Below are 15,281 nucleotides of genomic sequence, written 5' to 3' on the forward strand. Positions count from 1 at the left end.
AAAAAAATTAGCAAGATTTGTGGTAAACTTTTTGTTTTAAGTTAAAAGTGCTAGTATGAATACAATATTAATATACCTACTAATATATTACTAATTTTAAATTAATTTAGATAATTTTGTAAAAACGTTAATCGTGAAGAATTCAAACTTTTCATCCCCACCACAAGCGTTATGCTTACACAGAACTACAGAGGAGTTCGCATTTAATCTAATTAATATCAAGTTTTATATTATATATATCGATAATTCTGCATGGAATATGTTATTATTATTATGTAGTGACTTCCAACACAATACCTATCGTTTTACTTTACGACTTCGTAGTGAACGGAGCGGTAAGCAGGCGAACAGGAGGTATTTATTAAAGTTGTTACTCACCACACGAACAGGGGCTCAAAAAATTGTATAACGATAACGAAGCCCAACGTGACCAATATGAGTCCCAGGTTGAGCAGTAACATCAGGCAGCACATGCCCTTAGTGTTCGGACAAAACGGATTCGGCGCCGACATGGTCTCAATGGTGACTCCTGGTTTGCGAGTGATTTTGGACTTGACCGTCGACACTTCCGAGGGGGCGAGACCGTTGCTCCGGTATGAGTAGTGGCTAGGAGCCGGCCCTCTACTCCGGTTGCTCCTGCTGGTATAATGAGATCCTCGACTGGAAAAAAAGCGTAAGTACTCCATTAAATTATATATTGTCGAAATTACAATATTACTACCTAGGTAGGTACCTATTTATAGGTATATCTGAATGGACGTCAGTTCGATCGTCTCATAATATTATTAAACTATACTTATTGGTAAGTACGGGTGCGAAAACAAGGGGGTATAGGAGTAATGCCCCCCCCCAAGTCTCAAAAAACAGGTTGGTGAAAATTATTACTATTATAAGAATATATAGTAATTATACTAAGTATAACTTTATCTTCAATAGGATAATGCCAAAACTTGCACGAGAAAAACATTAAATTATTTTCATTACATATTATTTCCATATTAGATACCATATTTTTTAAAAATAATTATATTAATAGTTCGGTAATTTCTAATCGCGCGGGTAAACGACGACGTAAATCGTCCACGTTATCGTCGTAATCGTACGTACCTATTTCCGTACATTGACATCTATTTCTATTGAGTATTATTACAATAACATAATAATATACTCATATTATTTTTCTACGGGATAAGGAAAGAGTCCGTCGTGCAGCGGCGACTAATATTTAACAGGAGTGGCACCTATATTATGTACAACGTAGTAGCGACTTGCGCGGGGTTTGCCATCCTTGACTTATACCTACATGGCTACATGTTTTCTGTTTATCTATTTCTAATTTTTGAGGGTAATGCGATTCAATCGTAGGATCATTTTGTTACTGACAAGTATATAAACTAATACAAGTAAAAACAGTTCATATTATATACAAGAGCGGATACAAGGGGGGGGACAATGAGGTCAATTACCCCCCCCCCACCGTTTACAGAAAAATATCATATATTCCATTTGTAATTTTATTTTTGAAATAGATGATGACCTTTTTTTAGTTGATAACTAACAAATTACCCCCCCCCGTTTAGGACCACTGTATCCGCCCTTGTACCATATTATACGTGATTATTGCAGCATTTACTGAGGAATTTTTTATCATATATCCACAATACATACGCGACATAGTGGTATATATTAATATATTAACCTAGGGTGACCATATTTCCAAAAAAAAAAAAAAAAAACAGGAAACTTTTTTGCAATGAGTAAAATATAGGTATATTGATTGTCAAAACATGAAACAATCTACAATATTTATATAATATATGCTTAGATCATATACTAGTATATGATCTAAGAATATATGTAATATTATAAATACCTACTACGAAAAACGGGACAATCCTGTTTAAAACAGGACGTATGGTCACCCTAAAGGGCGGTGGTAAACTCTCCCGATTTTATGGTAAACTATCCCGATTTTTAAAAATAGTAAACTCTCCCAAATGTAAACTCTCCCGGGTCAACTTTATAGTTACCTGTAGGAAGTATGCAAGCTCTCCCGAGTTGTTTTAAATGTTATTGCTACACTACGAGTTTGAAATTTTTACGTATATTTTGTATTTGTAACTTATATTATTATTATTGAATATTTTCAAAAGAAACTTAAATGTATATTGGATTTTTTGAAATTTTATTTTTTATTGTATTTTGACCATAATATCGTGTTCATAGCAGCTAAAGACATTAATTTATATTGTAATTATTGTTATATATGATTGACTATTTTTAAACGCAACTTAAATGTATATTAAATTTATTTTATGATTTTTACTAGACCCGGGAGAGTTTACATATTTTCGTTAGGTAGTACAGGAATAAATCCGGGAGAGTTTACACGTTTCTGTCAAGTAGTACTGGAGTAGACCCGGGAGAGTGTACCATCGGGAGAGTTTACAATCGCCCACCCTATATTAACCTAACCCAAGTCCACCCTTATTGACGTGTTTATATTTGATTCACACGAAGCCAATTGGGCAGTTGGCGATGCATTTCCACTCACCTCATTTCGGACGGCGGCCTGTACGCGGCGCTGGTCACGTAAACGTCCGAATCATGGTGGCTAGTCGCCGACCTGGCTCGGGAGCTGCTGGACGGCCTCTCCAGACTTCTGGACCGTTTTGACCTGGGTGGCGTCCGGTGACCGCGGGACGACGGCCTGTCCGTGGCGATCGTGTACTCGGATAGAGTTCTTTGGCTGTCTTCACCTGTATACGTGTGTGTATGATGTCCTTATTAGTCTTTAGGTTTATTCAAGTATATAGATACAGTGCTGCAGGAATTGGAGGATGCCGCAGTGGTAAGGTATAGAGAGACAGCAGCTCTTCTGCCACTTTTACTATTTTTTTTATACACCACGAGAGAACCCTGATGGTACTAACTATTTTCATTGGGGTCAATCGAAATAGGAGGAAAAATAATTGGTATTTTTTTTTTTACAATTTAGATACAAATTATTCCATAACTACAAAAATGTAAAAATAAAACTTTTTATTTTTAAACTGTGTTTAATAAACAGTTAAAACTCTTAATTTATCCCTCCCATTATATCACATCATATTCGATATATTCAATGAAAATTATATTACGAAAAACCGCATACAAATCTGGACTCTATAATAACAATCATTCTAAGACTTATAATAGCATCTAAAAAAACTATTACATCATTTCTATTTATTTCATTTATAAACGCTTAATTTTAGTTCACAAATAATAATTTATTCTGAGCACATGAGAGTATAAGACTGATCATGTTTAAAAAAGTTAAAAAGTTTTTTAACTAGTTCTAGTACCTATCCAATAATACGTCCGGTCGTGTTAATATAATAAGTGCGTATTGCCAATTGTGTATTTAAGTGTATTTTGTTCAGCATTAACGTTTATTATCTAGATATAATATGTATAAGTAATGTTCAATATAATAATCCTAATGAGACTTTGTATAAATTTATTTTTTTAAATTATTAAATTGTATGATATTAGTTCTATGTTCTTACCATCGGTGGAATATCCTCTGTGCACGTACGGTAGTGTCTCCGATGATCTATGGTAATGTTTGTTGCTACCAGGTGTAGCAACGTAGTGATGTTTACTGATCCGTTTCACCATTTTGTTAAGTTAAAAATAATGGACAGTTTAAGATGACGCATTGGACCTTTAAAAAAATAAAAAGAATCATTAATAGTACAAATAAAAGTAAATATATAAGAGTACATAATTATAACTTTTAACTATTTATAGTGTCATGTTTATAGTTAGAAATCTAATACAATTGCGATTTGTGGGAGAAGGGTTAATAACATAAAATACATAAATACAACTAAAAAACTTTTCTAATTTAATTTTTTTTTAGATAATGATAGATGGTTGCTTTGACGTAAGTACTTCATTGAATGTTAGTTATATAATTGAAAAAATATCGTCACTTTTACTGAGAAAATAATCTATACTAATGAGTACTTTCAATGAGACATTTTAAAATAATATTGTTTAAGTAAAATACAACAATTATTTTTTGATTCATTTTAGGGGTGGTGAATTTAAAGACTTACGAGGACGGACTACTAAACCACTTCATCTTATATGAGCCAAAATTATGTATATACATAGGTATATTAGTATACTATTATAAATATTTATAATATATATAAACATTGTTATGATAGCCGTACAAAGTAAATGTATTATAACAATAATGTAATGTATGCATTCAGAACTCTTGTAAAATGAGCCATTGGATGTACATTATTTTTTATTAAAATGTCCTATATCGACTTTATCCCTTTAAAAGTTAACGCCAGGAGTTTGCTTATGCGTTTAATTCATACCAACCAACATTACGGTCATTACGTGAATGTATTGAAGTTCATTTAGTTGCATGATTTATATATTTTATAAATATAAGAAATCGCGAAACAAAATAATAGCATGCGGTAAAAAAAAATATTGTAACTATATAATTGTAAGAACGATATAGATAAAAAATCTATCACAATACAAGTGAACAAATGATTTTACGTACGAAAAAAGTTGTAAAATAACAGTTATAACTCATAGTTAAAGAAGTTCCTAAACATTCTTCGTGTCAAGAAAGAATTAATATAACTTTAAAACAATGGCTAATTGTATAGCCGTGTACATATAGTGAGTGTCACGTATATTATGAGTGACGTGAACTGAATAACTACACTCTCGTAATTCGTAATAATTAAAAACGGTAAATATCATCAAGAAGAATCAGTACAAACGAACAGTTAAGAAGCATTTATCCAAAAACAAAAAAAAAACACTACGTATCCTAAAATTAAAATTAGTAATCACAATATTTACCTAATTAAATATAAATATTTGTCGTTACCATTGAAAAGTAATTTTTAAAAGTTATTAATATTTACATATAAGATCAAAAACAATTAGATATCCATATAAATATACATATTATGTTATCGAGATGTCACCGCCGGATACACAATAATATTAATATATTATTATAGGGACTGCATGGTAAAAGTCTAAAAATTAAATCTGAGTATTTTCAGTGGCTACAATTTACGGCCTAGAATATAGTTTTGGCGTTTTAATGGAATAAATAAAAATAATAGATTTTACAGTATCCTCACCAGACCTCACTTAAAGGGTCACACACTTATACAAAATAAAAAAAATTAAACAACTATTAAGTATAGTTGATTTTTTTTTTTTTTTTTGATATAAATGCATAGCAGTAAAAACTATTATTTTTTTTAAAGTTATTATTATTATTATTAAAACCTTAAACCCCGATCACAGATTATTACAGTCGTTCTGTACTTTTATGTTATATTATTTTATGAACCTATTCGTCGTTACGTGTGTGCAATATACTCCCTCAGAAAATAAAACCAATAGTTGCGCCCTGTACATATTTTTTTACTAGAGAATAATCTAGAAATAATATAGAATATAAAGAATAATCGATAGGTTTGGGTGAAGTTAATGTTTAAACTAAATTATAAATTTTCAATTGGATAGGCACATTAGCATTTTCAAAAAATTGTCTACTAAATAATTTATAGTAAAAAGAAGGTTCTCGTTTGAAATATCGAAGCTTATATCAGCACAGAACACACATACCTAGCGCAAAATATCTCAAGAGTATAAAAATATGGTCTCCATTATCAAGTTTTATATTTAAAAATTCCAAAATCAGAATTGGAATAAATACATTGTATTAAACGAAAAATCGGAGTTACTATGATTGGTGAATCACCTTATAAGTAATACCATAACGACAACTCAAATTTCCATCTCTTTTCTTCTCTACGGACCGGTTATTCACACCTGTTGATACAGTGATTCCGTTATGTAAATGTCACGCAGTTAGTATATTGGTAGTTGGTACCTACGAAGTAAACCATACTTATAATTTATGAACACAGAACAATGCATAAAATGGTGTCTACACTGCATCAATGGTTGGACGGAGAAGAATGATCGGCAGAGCAGGAATCAAAACTGTTGAATAATATTTTAGTATAGGAACGATTATGTATTAATAATGGACATCGAACACTGTTGCATACTGGTACCGAAATCAAAGTGATTACGATATTATTTTATGATCGCGTATTGTCGATGTACCAACAACGGTCACGATGGTTGAAAGTACAAACAAAAGTATCAAAAATAGTACTTAAGTCAAACATGACTAAAAGCTCGAATCAATGAGTATCATAATATTATGCTAAAATATTTGCTAATATGCAGTAGGTATAACTGCAGGGCCGGTGCAAGCAAGTTTTTATACGTAGGCAAAGATCAAAATTGCCGCCTCTTATTTTCTTATTTTTTCTTATATCCCGCCTCTATATATAAATATAAATTTTGTTGCCGTAGGCTTGTGCCTACGTCGCTTACGCCTATAACCGACCCAGGGTGGCAGGGTATAAAGTATATTATTGCTTCTTATTTTCCATACCTACAAATTTCATTACTTACAATACTACAAATTGTATATTTTTATACGTGTTATTATTAGGTTAATCAGTGAGAACGAGTAATTATACTTAAGGTCGTTTCGAAAATTAATGAAAAACTATCTATTTACAGTAATAAAATAAACGATTGATTTTAAAATTCTATGTTAAAAGAACGTCACACATTCGCTTTTTAAGGGGTTTTACATAGGCAATTCTAAATAACTTTTAAATTCTATAATATAATATTATATAAATATACTAACAATTCAAGTAATTCAAAGTGGTCCTCCATCAGTATACCATTGATAGGTAGTTGTTGTGTAATTAAGAATGTAAATAGAAAACCGGTTTCGAGTAGAAAAACCAAGAAGTGGGTATATAGACGTATAATAGTGATAGTAAAAAAACCAAATTTTTACAACAAAATACAAGAACATTTTACTGAGTAATATTGTTTTTATTTTTTTATATAACGTTTCCAAAAAAAGTTTATCCAAAGCTTGTAAATATAAAAATAATAATTTTTTTTGTATTATTGATATTGAAAAACAAAAAGTTATAATAAAGTGTTTGAAAATGTATTGTTTTCAGTTAGGCCAGTGACAGCATAAAAATAGTATAAAACATTGACAGTATTATAATAATTATAACTTTCACTTTTAAGTTCTAAATGTTCTAATGTATACGAATATATATAATAATGAAGCTCTGAAGTTATGCTTGTATAACCTTTACACACAAATTTCGACAATTCGACATAATATTCACTACTTTTATAAATTTAAACTATATATATATAACGGCATATAATAGATTTTTGAAGTAGAATAGAAAATAATAATTTTTAAAAACTTATAAGTTATAATACACCAAAAAAAAAAACTTAATATTTATAATATATTATACAAACATAATGATTGGGTATGTTATATACATATTATATTGACAGTTGTCAGTTTATCAACCGGCGGTGGTGGGGAGGGGAGCTATGTCAACGCCCTACAATCAACTTATTGAATTTATGGATTACTTTTTTATGGAAAAATAAATAAAGATGTACATACGGTAAAAAATAGAATAATGGTTATACTTTATAATATTTAAAAAAATTGTATTTTAAATATTATAATTATTAAAATGATAGTAAAACAAAATTTGGAATGTTATGTCAATGTCAATTTATTTATGTTTTATTGAAACTAATGTTCTTCAGTATAATTTTAACATATATATTATATACAAATATAAACTAAGTAATTTAAAAGATAAACAATAAACATATACATATTATAATATTAATAAGGTCATAGAGTAAATAAAAATAAATTTGCATGAAAGTGTAATTTAATATTTTAAAATTACTAAAAAAAAATCCTACAATACGATACCCATTACCCTCTAATAAAATATCTAAATATAAGATATAATTCATTAAAGCAATTCAGTACTTACTAAAAATATATAATGTAATATTAAAGGTATAATAATTATTACTAATTATGTATTTGAATTTCCAATATAAAAATCAAATTTTATTAAAAACATTTAACGTTGCCCATTTTTATTTTATTTCATTATCGCCTGACGTTTAAGTTTTGATTAATGGTATTTCGTAATAATTAAAAAAAATTAAAAACTGTCGGTTTTGACGTAGGTAACCCATAGTAATATACATTTTTTAGTTCTAAGACGAGACGATTCCGATTAAACATGTTTGTATAATGTATATGTGCGAGTGTGACCTATGATCGCTATAACTGAGTTAGCTATTTGATTTATTGAAATACCTGCTCGCACTATATTGTTTCATAAATCTTTGTATCCCAACTAAGTATCAGTGTGGTTAGGTTATAAGAACCGGTACAAAATGTTACATTGAAAACAAACACGTGCCAAACAACGATATTGCTAGAAATTCAAACACGTACACGTCAACGCCTCCCATTACATCTGAATGCTATAGCTAATAACAACCATCTGAACCATCGTATTAACTCATATCCGTTCGATTAACATAACCGGACCCTAATTAGACCATCGCCATCATAATCGAAGCGGTTATCTTCTATGTACACACGTTTCCTTAAAAAAAAACCTACCTATCGACGCATTTTTCGATATGCGTTACTACCAAACATTTACGACAGTCGATGAAAAATAGAGAAATTCGTTATTCTCCCATATAATATGTATACGATACAGATGAACTGAGCGGTGAGCATTGAACAGAAAACACGTTGGACTATGACTTATATAGTTGAAAATCTCAGTGGAAATAAAAAGTAGACATAGTATATTGTATAGTAACACGGAGACGATCATTACACCAACAAATGATCTAAATAATACTTGACTATACGGCCTGCAGCCATGATTAGTTTATAGGGTTAAAAACCCATCAGCAGTGCTTGACGGTCGTGTTTAAACGCGCATCACGGATGGCTAATCTCAGAGAGAGAGAGAGAGAGAAACAGACAGACAGATTTCAGCGGTGGGTTTTCAAACGAGCTTCTATAAAAATAGGATTATTCGTTTGGAGAAAATTACTGTACCGAACATCGTAAAATAATAATAATACATGGAAATAAGAGTAAAATCGAAGTGCGTTATCAAGGATAACAAATCATACATTTGTGTTGTTGATTGTATTTATTATATTTGTATTATACTATTTAAACTACCGTATCATACTTTCACTGCCGTCGTCACCGACTAGGTACATAACATAGAGTACAGCCAGTACATGGGGTAAACAATGGACTCGAACAAGAAAGCGTTACTCGTATATATATAATATATATATATACATGCAGCGATGACGAACGCAGTGGCCGCCGGTTGGAGGAGTGAGAACAAAAAATTACTGTTATTATGATATTATTATTCGTACGCAATGGTTTTCGTAAATAATTATAGGCAGTTGTATGCATGCTTCCGGAAGGAAACCGCGGTTGCACTTTTGTTTTACATTTTATAGTCGGTCGTAATTATAATTATTGTTACGCGTAGTTCATCTCGCGACGGCAACAATAGATACGTCTCATAACCATGTACTTTTCTCGATCGATTGCCGTTCAGCCGCGTTTATCAGCTGTAATACATAGCTACAGTAGCAGAATATTGTTTCCACGACACGCGACACGGCCAATTAATGTCGCTGCCAACGCCACTTGCACCGGTCGTCGCACACGATCGCTGCACGTTTTTTACGAGCACAAAAAAAAAAAATAAAGAAAATTACATCGGCAGAAGACGAATATTTGTAACGCGTGCGTGTTACATGCGAGGCGTTTCACGGTCACGAGACGTCTGCAGTTTTCCGTGAACGCGGTCGGACGACGAATATTTTAAACAGAGGGTGCGATACGCGATTACGACGACGGAGACGTGGAATTAATACGGACGAGAGCCGTCGCTCACGTGTAATCGAGTATATAATAACTATAGATATATTTTATTAATTAATAAATAGACGAATACATAACATCCCAAAGAGTACGAGTATACAGTACACTGAAAAAAATCGGAGTTGTTTTATTAACAAATTTGATTTGTTAAACGATTAATAGTTGCAATAACTCTATTACAGTAATACTAGCCATAGTGTTTTTTATATACAACCAAACGTTTTGTTACAAGTATTCATTTATTATGGTTATTTAATGTTATGTTGTATACACTAATTACTATGTAATAGTAATAGTGTATTTTGCATCTACTGCTAAAATGAAATTTTAACTAATTGTATTGTATCTTCAAGTATAAAAATTGAAACGCAGCAAGAATTAAACAATGCTCGAAACAAATAATATTTTAGTCCTTGCAAGCAATGTATTGTAGTAGATATTGTATTATTGTTATGGGTAGCCAAACAGTTTTGTTACAATTATTATATTTATTGTAATTATCTATAGAAATTTACGATATTACTGTAATTTCAACTAAGTTATTTAGTTTAGTATACAATATGTAAAATTAAAGTTGTGATAACGATATATCATGGGGAAAACCAGGATTCGTGCGATACACGCGTCACAACACTGAACACACACACACGTCACTCGACAGTCGACACACTCACACATCTTTTCCTCATTTTTATTGTTTGATATTTCCACTTTCCACAGTGGGCTCTTTAATTAACAGTATTACGATATTAAATGGTTTAATAATATTAATTAAAATACTAAAATATTTATATATCCAAATATGGCAGACGAAGATGTCGTTGATTTTCTGAATGCTTGGGATCTTTCTCAATATATTCAAATATTTCGAGGTAAGTCTTAAAACATTTAAAACTAGGTAAGTACTTGTTTAAATTATAGTTATATAGTATAAATATTAAGTACACATTTACAAACAAACTAAACTTACATTTTGGGTGTTGTTACAATGTCATTGACTCTCGACGAAGTAGATACCTATTTGAACTGTATTAATATTGGTAGAACTTAAAAAAGTTAATTTTTCTTCATGACTTCATTATTTAATAAAATAAATACCTTGAATATGATTTTAATAATTTTTAATAGAAATTAACTAGAAATATAGCTACTTTTAAAACAATATATATATTCTGATATTATTTGATTTCAAACAATTCAATAGGTACCTATGTTTAATTCACTAAATCTTAATTGAAATGTAATTAGTAGATAAATCCATAACTAAAAAGCAGATTTTTAGGTTTTTACATATCTTTGTTGGCTTTTTGTAGCATTATATAGATGATAAGTTTATCTTTTACAGAAAAAATTTATTTTGCATATTAAAGCATATTTTGGAGATAGAAAAATGTACCTAAATTCATATTTTTAGGTTTACCTACTATTGATTTTCGAGTTTGTGTATATTTTAATATGAGGTACAATATTGATAGTAAACATTGTTTAATTTAATGTAGACTTTTAGAAATATTATTTCTTATTGTACCTAACTTGTGTAGGTACTTACAAATCTATTAACAATTTTAAATAAAAAATATCATATTTTGTTATATTTTACATGTTTAAAGAATATTAAGATAATCTTTTAAAAATTTTTTGAGCATATAAGCATCATATTTTAAATATTTAGTAACTTGAAAATCTATATAACTAACCAATTTGTAATTAATTTTTTAATGCTAACTTATTTATGTTAGTAAATACTATATACTTACCTATGTAGTGTTTATATTACCTAATCTTTAATTTAAATGTTAATGATTTTCTATTGATGGTGGAATTTAATTTAGTTAAATATAATATTATTTTATAGAAAATGAAATAGATATTAAGGCATTAGGACTGTTAAGTGATGATATGATAAGGGAGCTAGTACCAATTATTGGTCATCGAGCTAAATTGAAAACTAATATTGATCAATGGAGAATAATTATACAAGGAATGACAGGATCCTCGGAAATAAATGTAAAGTCCAATATTAGACAAGTATAATTGTTACTTATTTGTGTATAATGTACAGTCATATCTTTTTAAGTACCTAACTAAAAATATCTAATTTAAACCTTATTTTTTTCTTTTCTTAATTTAGTTTGAAACAGAGCTAAATCAAAATTTGAGTGAAGATCACACCAACTTACAGGTAAATTAAAGAATATTCATACCTCTGTATTTCAGTATATCCTTTTAAAGTAACATTTTAATTTAGACTACACAAACTTCAACTACTTTGCCAGTTGAAAATCATATTTTAATAAATCAGGACAATTTGGCAGTAGTCGAAGGAGTAGTGCAACAAAGTGAAAAAACTTCTAAAGAAGTATCAAGTACACTGCAGTCATCAACAAATGTAAATACATTAAATATTTTATATTTTTTTTTCAACTTTTGTTATAATATTACTTATGTGTTGGCTTGGCTGTTACCTGTATAATATTATGTACTCATAAAATAATCATTACCTACATACTGATTTACACTCATTTTATTTTTATATCATTATTTTTTTAATGTATTTCATTATATCTCAAAACACAAGGTGCCATTTCTGTTTGTGGTTGAATTATTGGAGCTACTTTAAAACCTATTATAAGCTATTACCGTTTTGTAAATTATTGATACCTAATTATTAATATATAATTTTAATTAGGATGTACACAACCTGCTGAAAAGTACAAATGAAGGCAAGTCATTATTAGCTAGTTTTGGACAAAGTGGACTACTAGATAGTATAGGTCGTAGACGTCTCTGTAATCTTATTATAAATAAAGAACTTAAAGATGATGCACAGAAGCGTATTTTGTCTACAAGACTTCAAGACCTGGCATATCAAATAACTTCAGTTTTTCACCAAGAACGTACACCTACCTACTTCATTCCTTATATTTCATACGGTCCTGGACTGAAAAGATCAGCCAAAGGAAAACTACTAGACTGTCTAAACAACAGGAGAAGAGAATATCGAAAATCTGGGTTAATACAATCATCAAGAAGAAGTTCGACATCCTCTTCTTCTTCTAGTAGTTCTTTTTCTTTGTCAAAAGGACTCCAACACTCTGTTGAGGAAGAAGATAAGGAATTACATTCATCTGTAGAGGAAGGGTTGAAATGGTTACAAAATTCTAGTGACCCATGGGAAATAGTGGAAAAGAATTGGGATTTAACCACTAATGTACGTTTAAAGAAGCTTATGTCAAAAAATGGACAGTCGATTGCAAATTATATGTTAGAATATCCAGCTCTTAAGAAACCATCAGGCTATCTACTTGTAAGTTTAATTGAAGCCATCTTATAAAATTAATAAAAAAAAATCTGATCTAATTAACTTTTACTTTTTTTTTTGCTACAGATTTTAAAAGATTTCCAAGTGACTTATCCAGGCAAAGAAAATAAATTGTACCAAAACCTGATTATTTACAAAAATAATATTTTTGAGTTGCTTAGAGCTAAAGTGAATAAATCAAGAGAAGAATCTGTGAATAATATTTTGAATGAATATATTAAATTATATCTTGAAGGTTAGTTGAGATTATTTTTTAACTTTTTAATTATACATACTATATACAAATTGGTGGGACCAAAAATTCTTTATTGATACTCAACACTCATTTTAATGTGAGGGGGCATGTGGGCTATCATATGCGTTTATAAGTTTTAACTGAAAACATGTTAACATGGGTACTATTAAAATGTATCATGTAGGTAAATATGTTCATCTACTGTATGTAATATACCAATTTAGTTAAAGTTACATTTTTTAAAACTTTCATACTTATCAAATGGTGTCAAGATTTTAATTTTAGACTTTTTTTTTGATTATCATAGTATTTAGAAAATAAAAAATGTTAAGTTCAAATATACTAATTATTAATATTTAAAACATATTTACCATTTGAAAAATGTATTCCAGTTTTTTCTTTGATATGTAACATATAGAAATCAATACCAAAATTCAATAGAGTAACAAGGTTATATTAGGATATTGAATAAAATAAAAATGTATTACTCATATCTATTACCAATTTGTGAGGAGCCTATTTTTATTTATTATGCTAATATTTTTGTCTACTTTGTTAATTTTCAGAGGACGAGGAAATCTCTAATATTATCACACTTTTAAGTCTCTCATTCCTCATAAGTGTTTCTAGCACAAGAAACAAGAAATCAAAAATTTGGAGACCTTCAAAAATTGAAGTAAGGGATGGTTTTATAACTCACGTACGAAGTGATTCTGAAGTTCAAGAAACTATCACAAGAAGGAGAAACAAATTAATTCAATTTGGCCAAACATTACAACCTTTTGTTATCATAGTTGGTCACAGTTTAAAAGACATTTCATCTTATTTGGTAGTAGTGGATAACACATTTTATAGACTAAACTCTATAATAGCATCTGTAGATTGTTGCTTCAAAATAATTTTAACTCTAAACGCTGAGTATCCTGTTGAATCAGCAGGAGTTTGGTATTTTATTCAAAAAGGTCTATACAATTTAAAAACACCATGGGACAAAAATTACACAGCTGTGAACGCTTTTATGTCAGATGTTGGTATTCGTCACATTGAAGATGAATAATTTTTTTTTCAAGTATATTTTATTAATTTATCCAGTATATAGCTAAAGGAGGTTAATTCTTTTTATATTTAGTTATACATATTCATATAAAATGTTTACTTGTTTTTTATGTAATCAGACATTAAATAGTATTAAAATTTTGTTTAATCACTTCGATTTTTTTCATCCTGAACAGAAATTTAATTCCTATTTTTGTGCTGAAAATAATTGTTCTAGATCATTTTCTTTAAAGAATTCCTTTCGTAAACATTTGCTAAACCACACCTATGAATCACAACCCTGTACTTCTCAACAGTTAAATAATAAAAATTCATTTATAGATGATATTAACAACACTAATGAATTAACTGAAACCACAACTGTATGTGAAACTTACACACATAATAATAATAGTGCATTTAATGGGAATAGTAAAGAAAATTTAATTATTGATCCAGGTGAGTTATTAAATCATTCGATAAGTAGTTTTCTTGCATCATTATATGCTAACCCTATAATACCAAGGAATGCTGTTCAATTTGTGGTCGATGGCCTGGATAAAGTTATAGTAGAAGGATTTTCTGCATACATTGCAAATTATAATAAAAATATGTTGTCTGAAAAAAAAATATCTAGTGAATGTTATACTGTTATTGATAATATCACAAGTGTTTTTAAAAATGTTTTAGGTAATTTTAAAACTGAGCATAAAAGGTTTAATTTTTTTGCTGAGAAAGGTACTTACATAGAACCTAAGGAAGTTGTAATT

At 29.5% G+C, this 15,281-nt stretch overlaps 2 protein-coding genes and 1 long non-coding RNA gene across 5 annotated transcripts in view; 2 read left to right on the forward strand and 1 right to left on the reverse strand.

The window, feature by feature from the left end:
* The window catches only part of LOC114131396 (uncharacterized), a 31,740-nt gene that overhangs the window by 1,314 nt on the left and 15,145 nt on the right, over positions 1–15,281 (reverse strand). For both annotated transcript variants that reach the window (XM_027996597.2, XM_027996599.2), the window contains exons 2-4: positions 3,552–3,709; positions 2,555–2,759; positions 379–660 (exon numbers count right to left, since the gene is read on the reverse strand). In XM_027996597.2, the coding sequence (XP_027852398.1) occupies positions 379–660; positions 2,555–2,759; positions 3,552–3,663 (599 nt within the window). In that variant the 5' untranslated portion in view covers positions 3,664–3,709. The remainder of the gene's footprint in view (positions 1–378; positions 661–2,554; positions 2,760–3,551; positions 3,710–15,281) is intronic.
* LOC126550424 (uncharacterized) lies at positions 3,660–4,165 on the forward strand. 2 transcript variants are annotated; one of them, XR_007604505.1, is made up of 3 exons: positions 3,660–3,750; positions 3,908–3,931; positions 4,084–4,165. It is a non-coding gene; the product is annotated as an uncharacterized LOC126550424 (long non-coding RNA). The 2 variants fall into 2 exon arrangements; XR_007604504.1 differs by having other exon boundaries at positions 3,908–4,010; positions 4,084–4,164.
* LOC126550423 (uncharacterized) lies at positions 11,604–14,683 on the forward strand. The gene is made up of 6 exons (XM_050201920.1): positions 11,604–11,926; positions 12,051–12,101; positions 12,168–12,308; positions 12,609–13,226; positions 13,308–13,476; positions 14,043–14,683. The coding sequence occupies exons 1-6, from the start codon at positions 11,819–11,821 to the stop codon at positions 14,531–14,533; spliced, it is 1,578 nt and encodes a 525-aa protein (XP_050057877.1). The 5' UTR covers positions 11,604–11,818; the 3' UTR covers positions 14,534–14,683.

This window comes from Aphis gossypii, chromosome 2 (genome assembly GCF_020184175.1).
Source record: "Aphis gossypii isolate Hap1 chromosome 2, ASM2018417v2, whole genome shotgun sequence".
NCBI lineage: Eukaryota > Metazoa > Arthropoda > Insecta > Hemiptera > Aphididae > Aphis > Aphis gossypii.

Coding starts and splice junctions, on each gene's coding strand:
- LOC126550423 (XM_050201920.1), top strand. CDS start 11,819: ATGATAAGGGAGCTAGTACCAATTATTGGTCATCGAGCTAAATTGAAA. Junction 11,927..12,050: donor CAGGATCCTCGGAAATAAAT/GTAAAGTCCAAT, acceptor TTCTTAATTTAG/TTTGAAACAGAGCTAAATCA. Junction 12,309..12,608: donor CACTGCAGTCATCAACAAAT/GTAAATACATTA, acceptor AATTTTAATTAG/GATGTACACAACCTGCTGAA.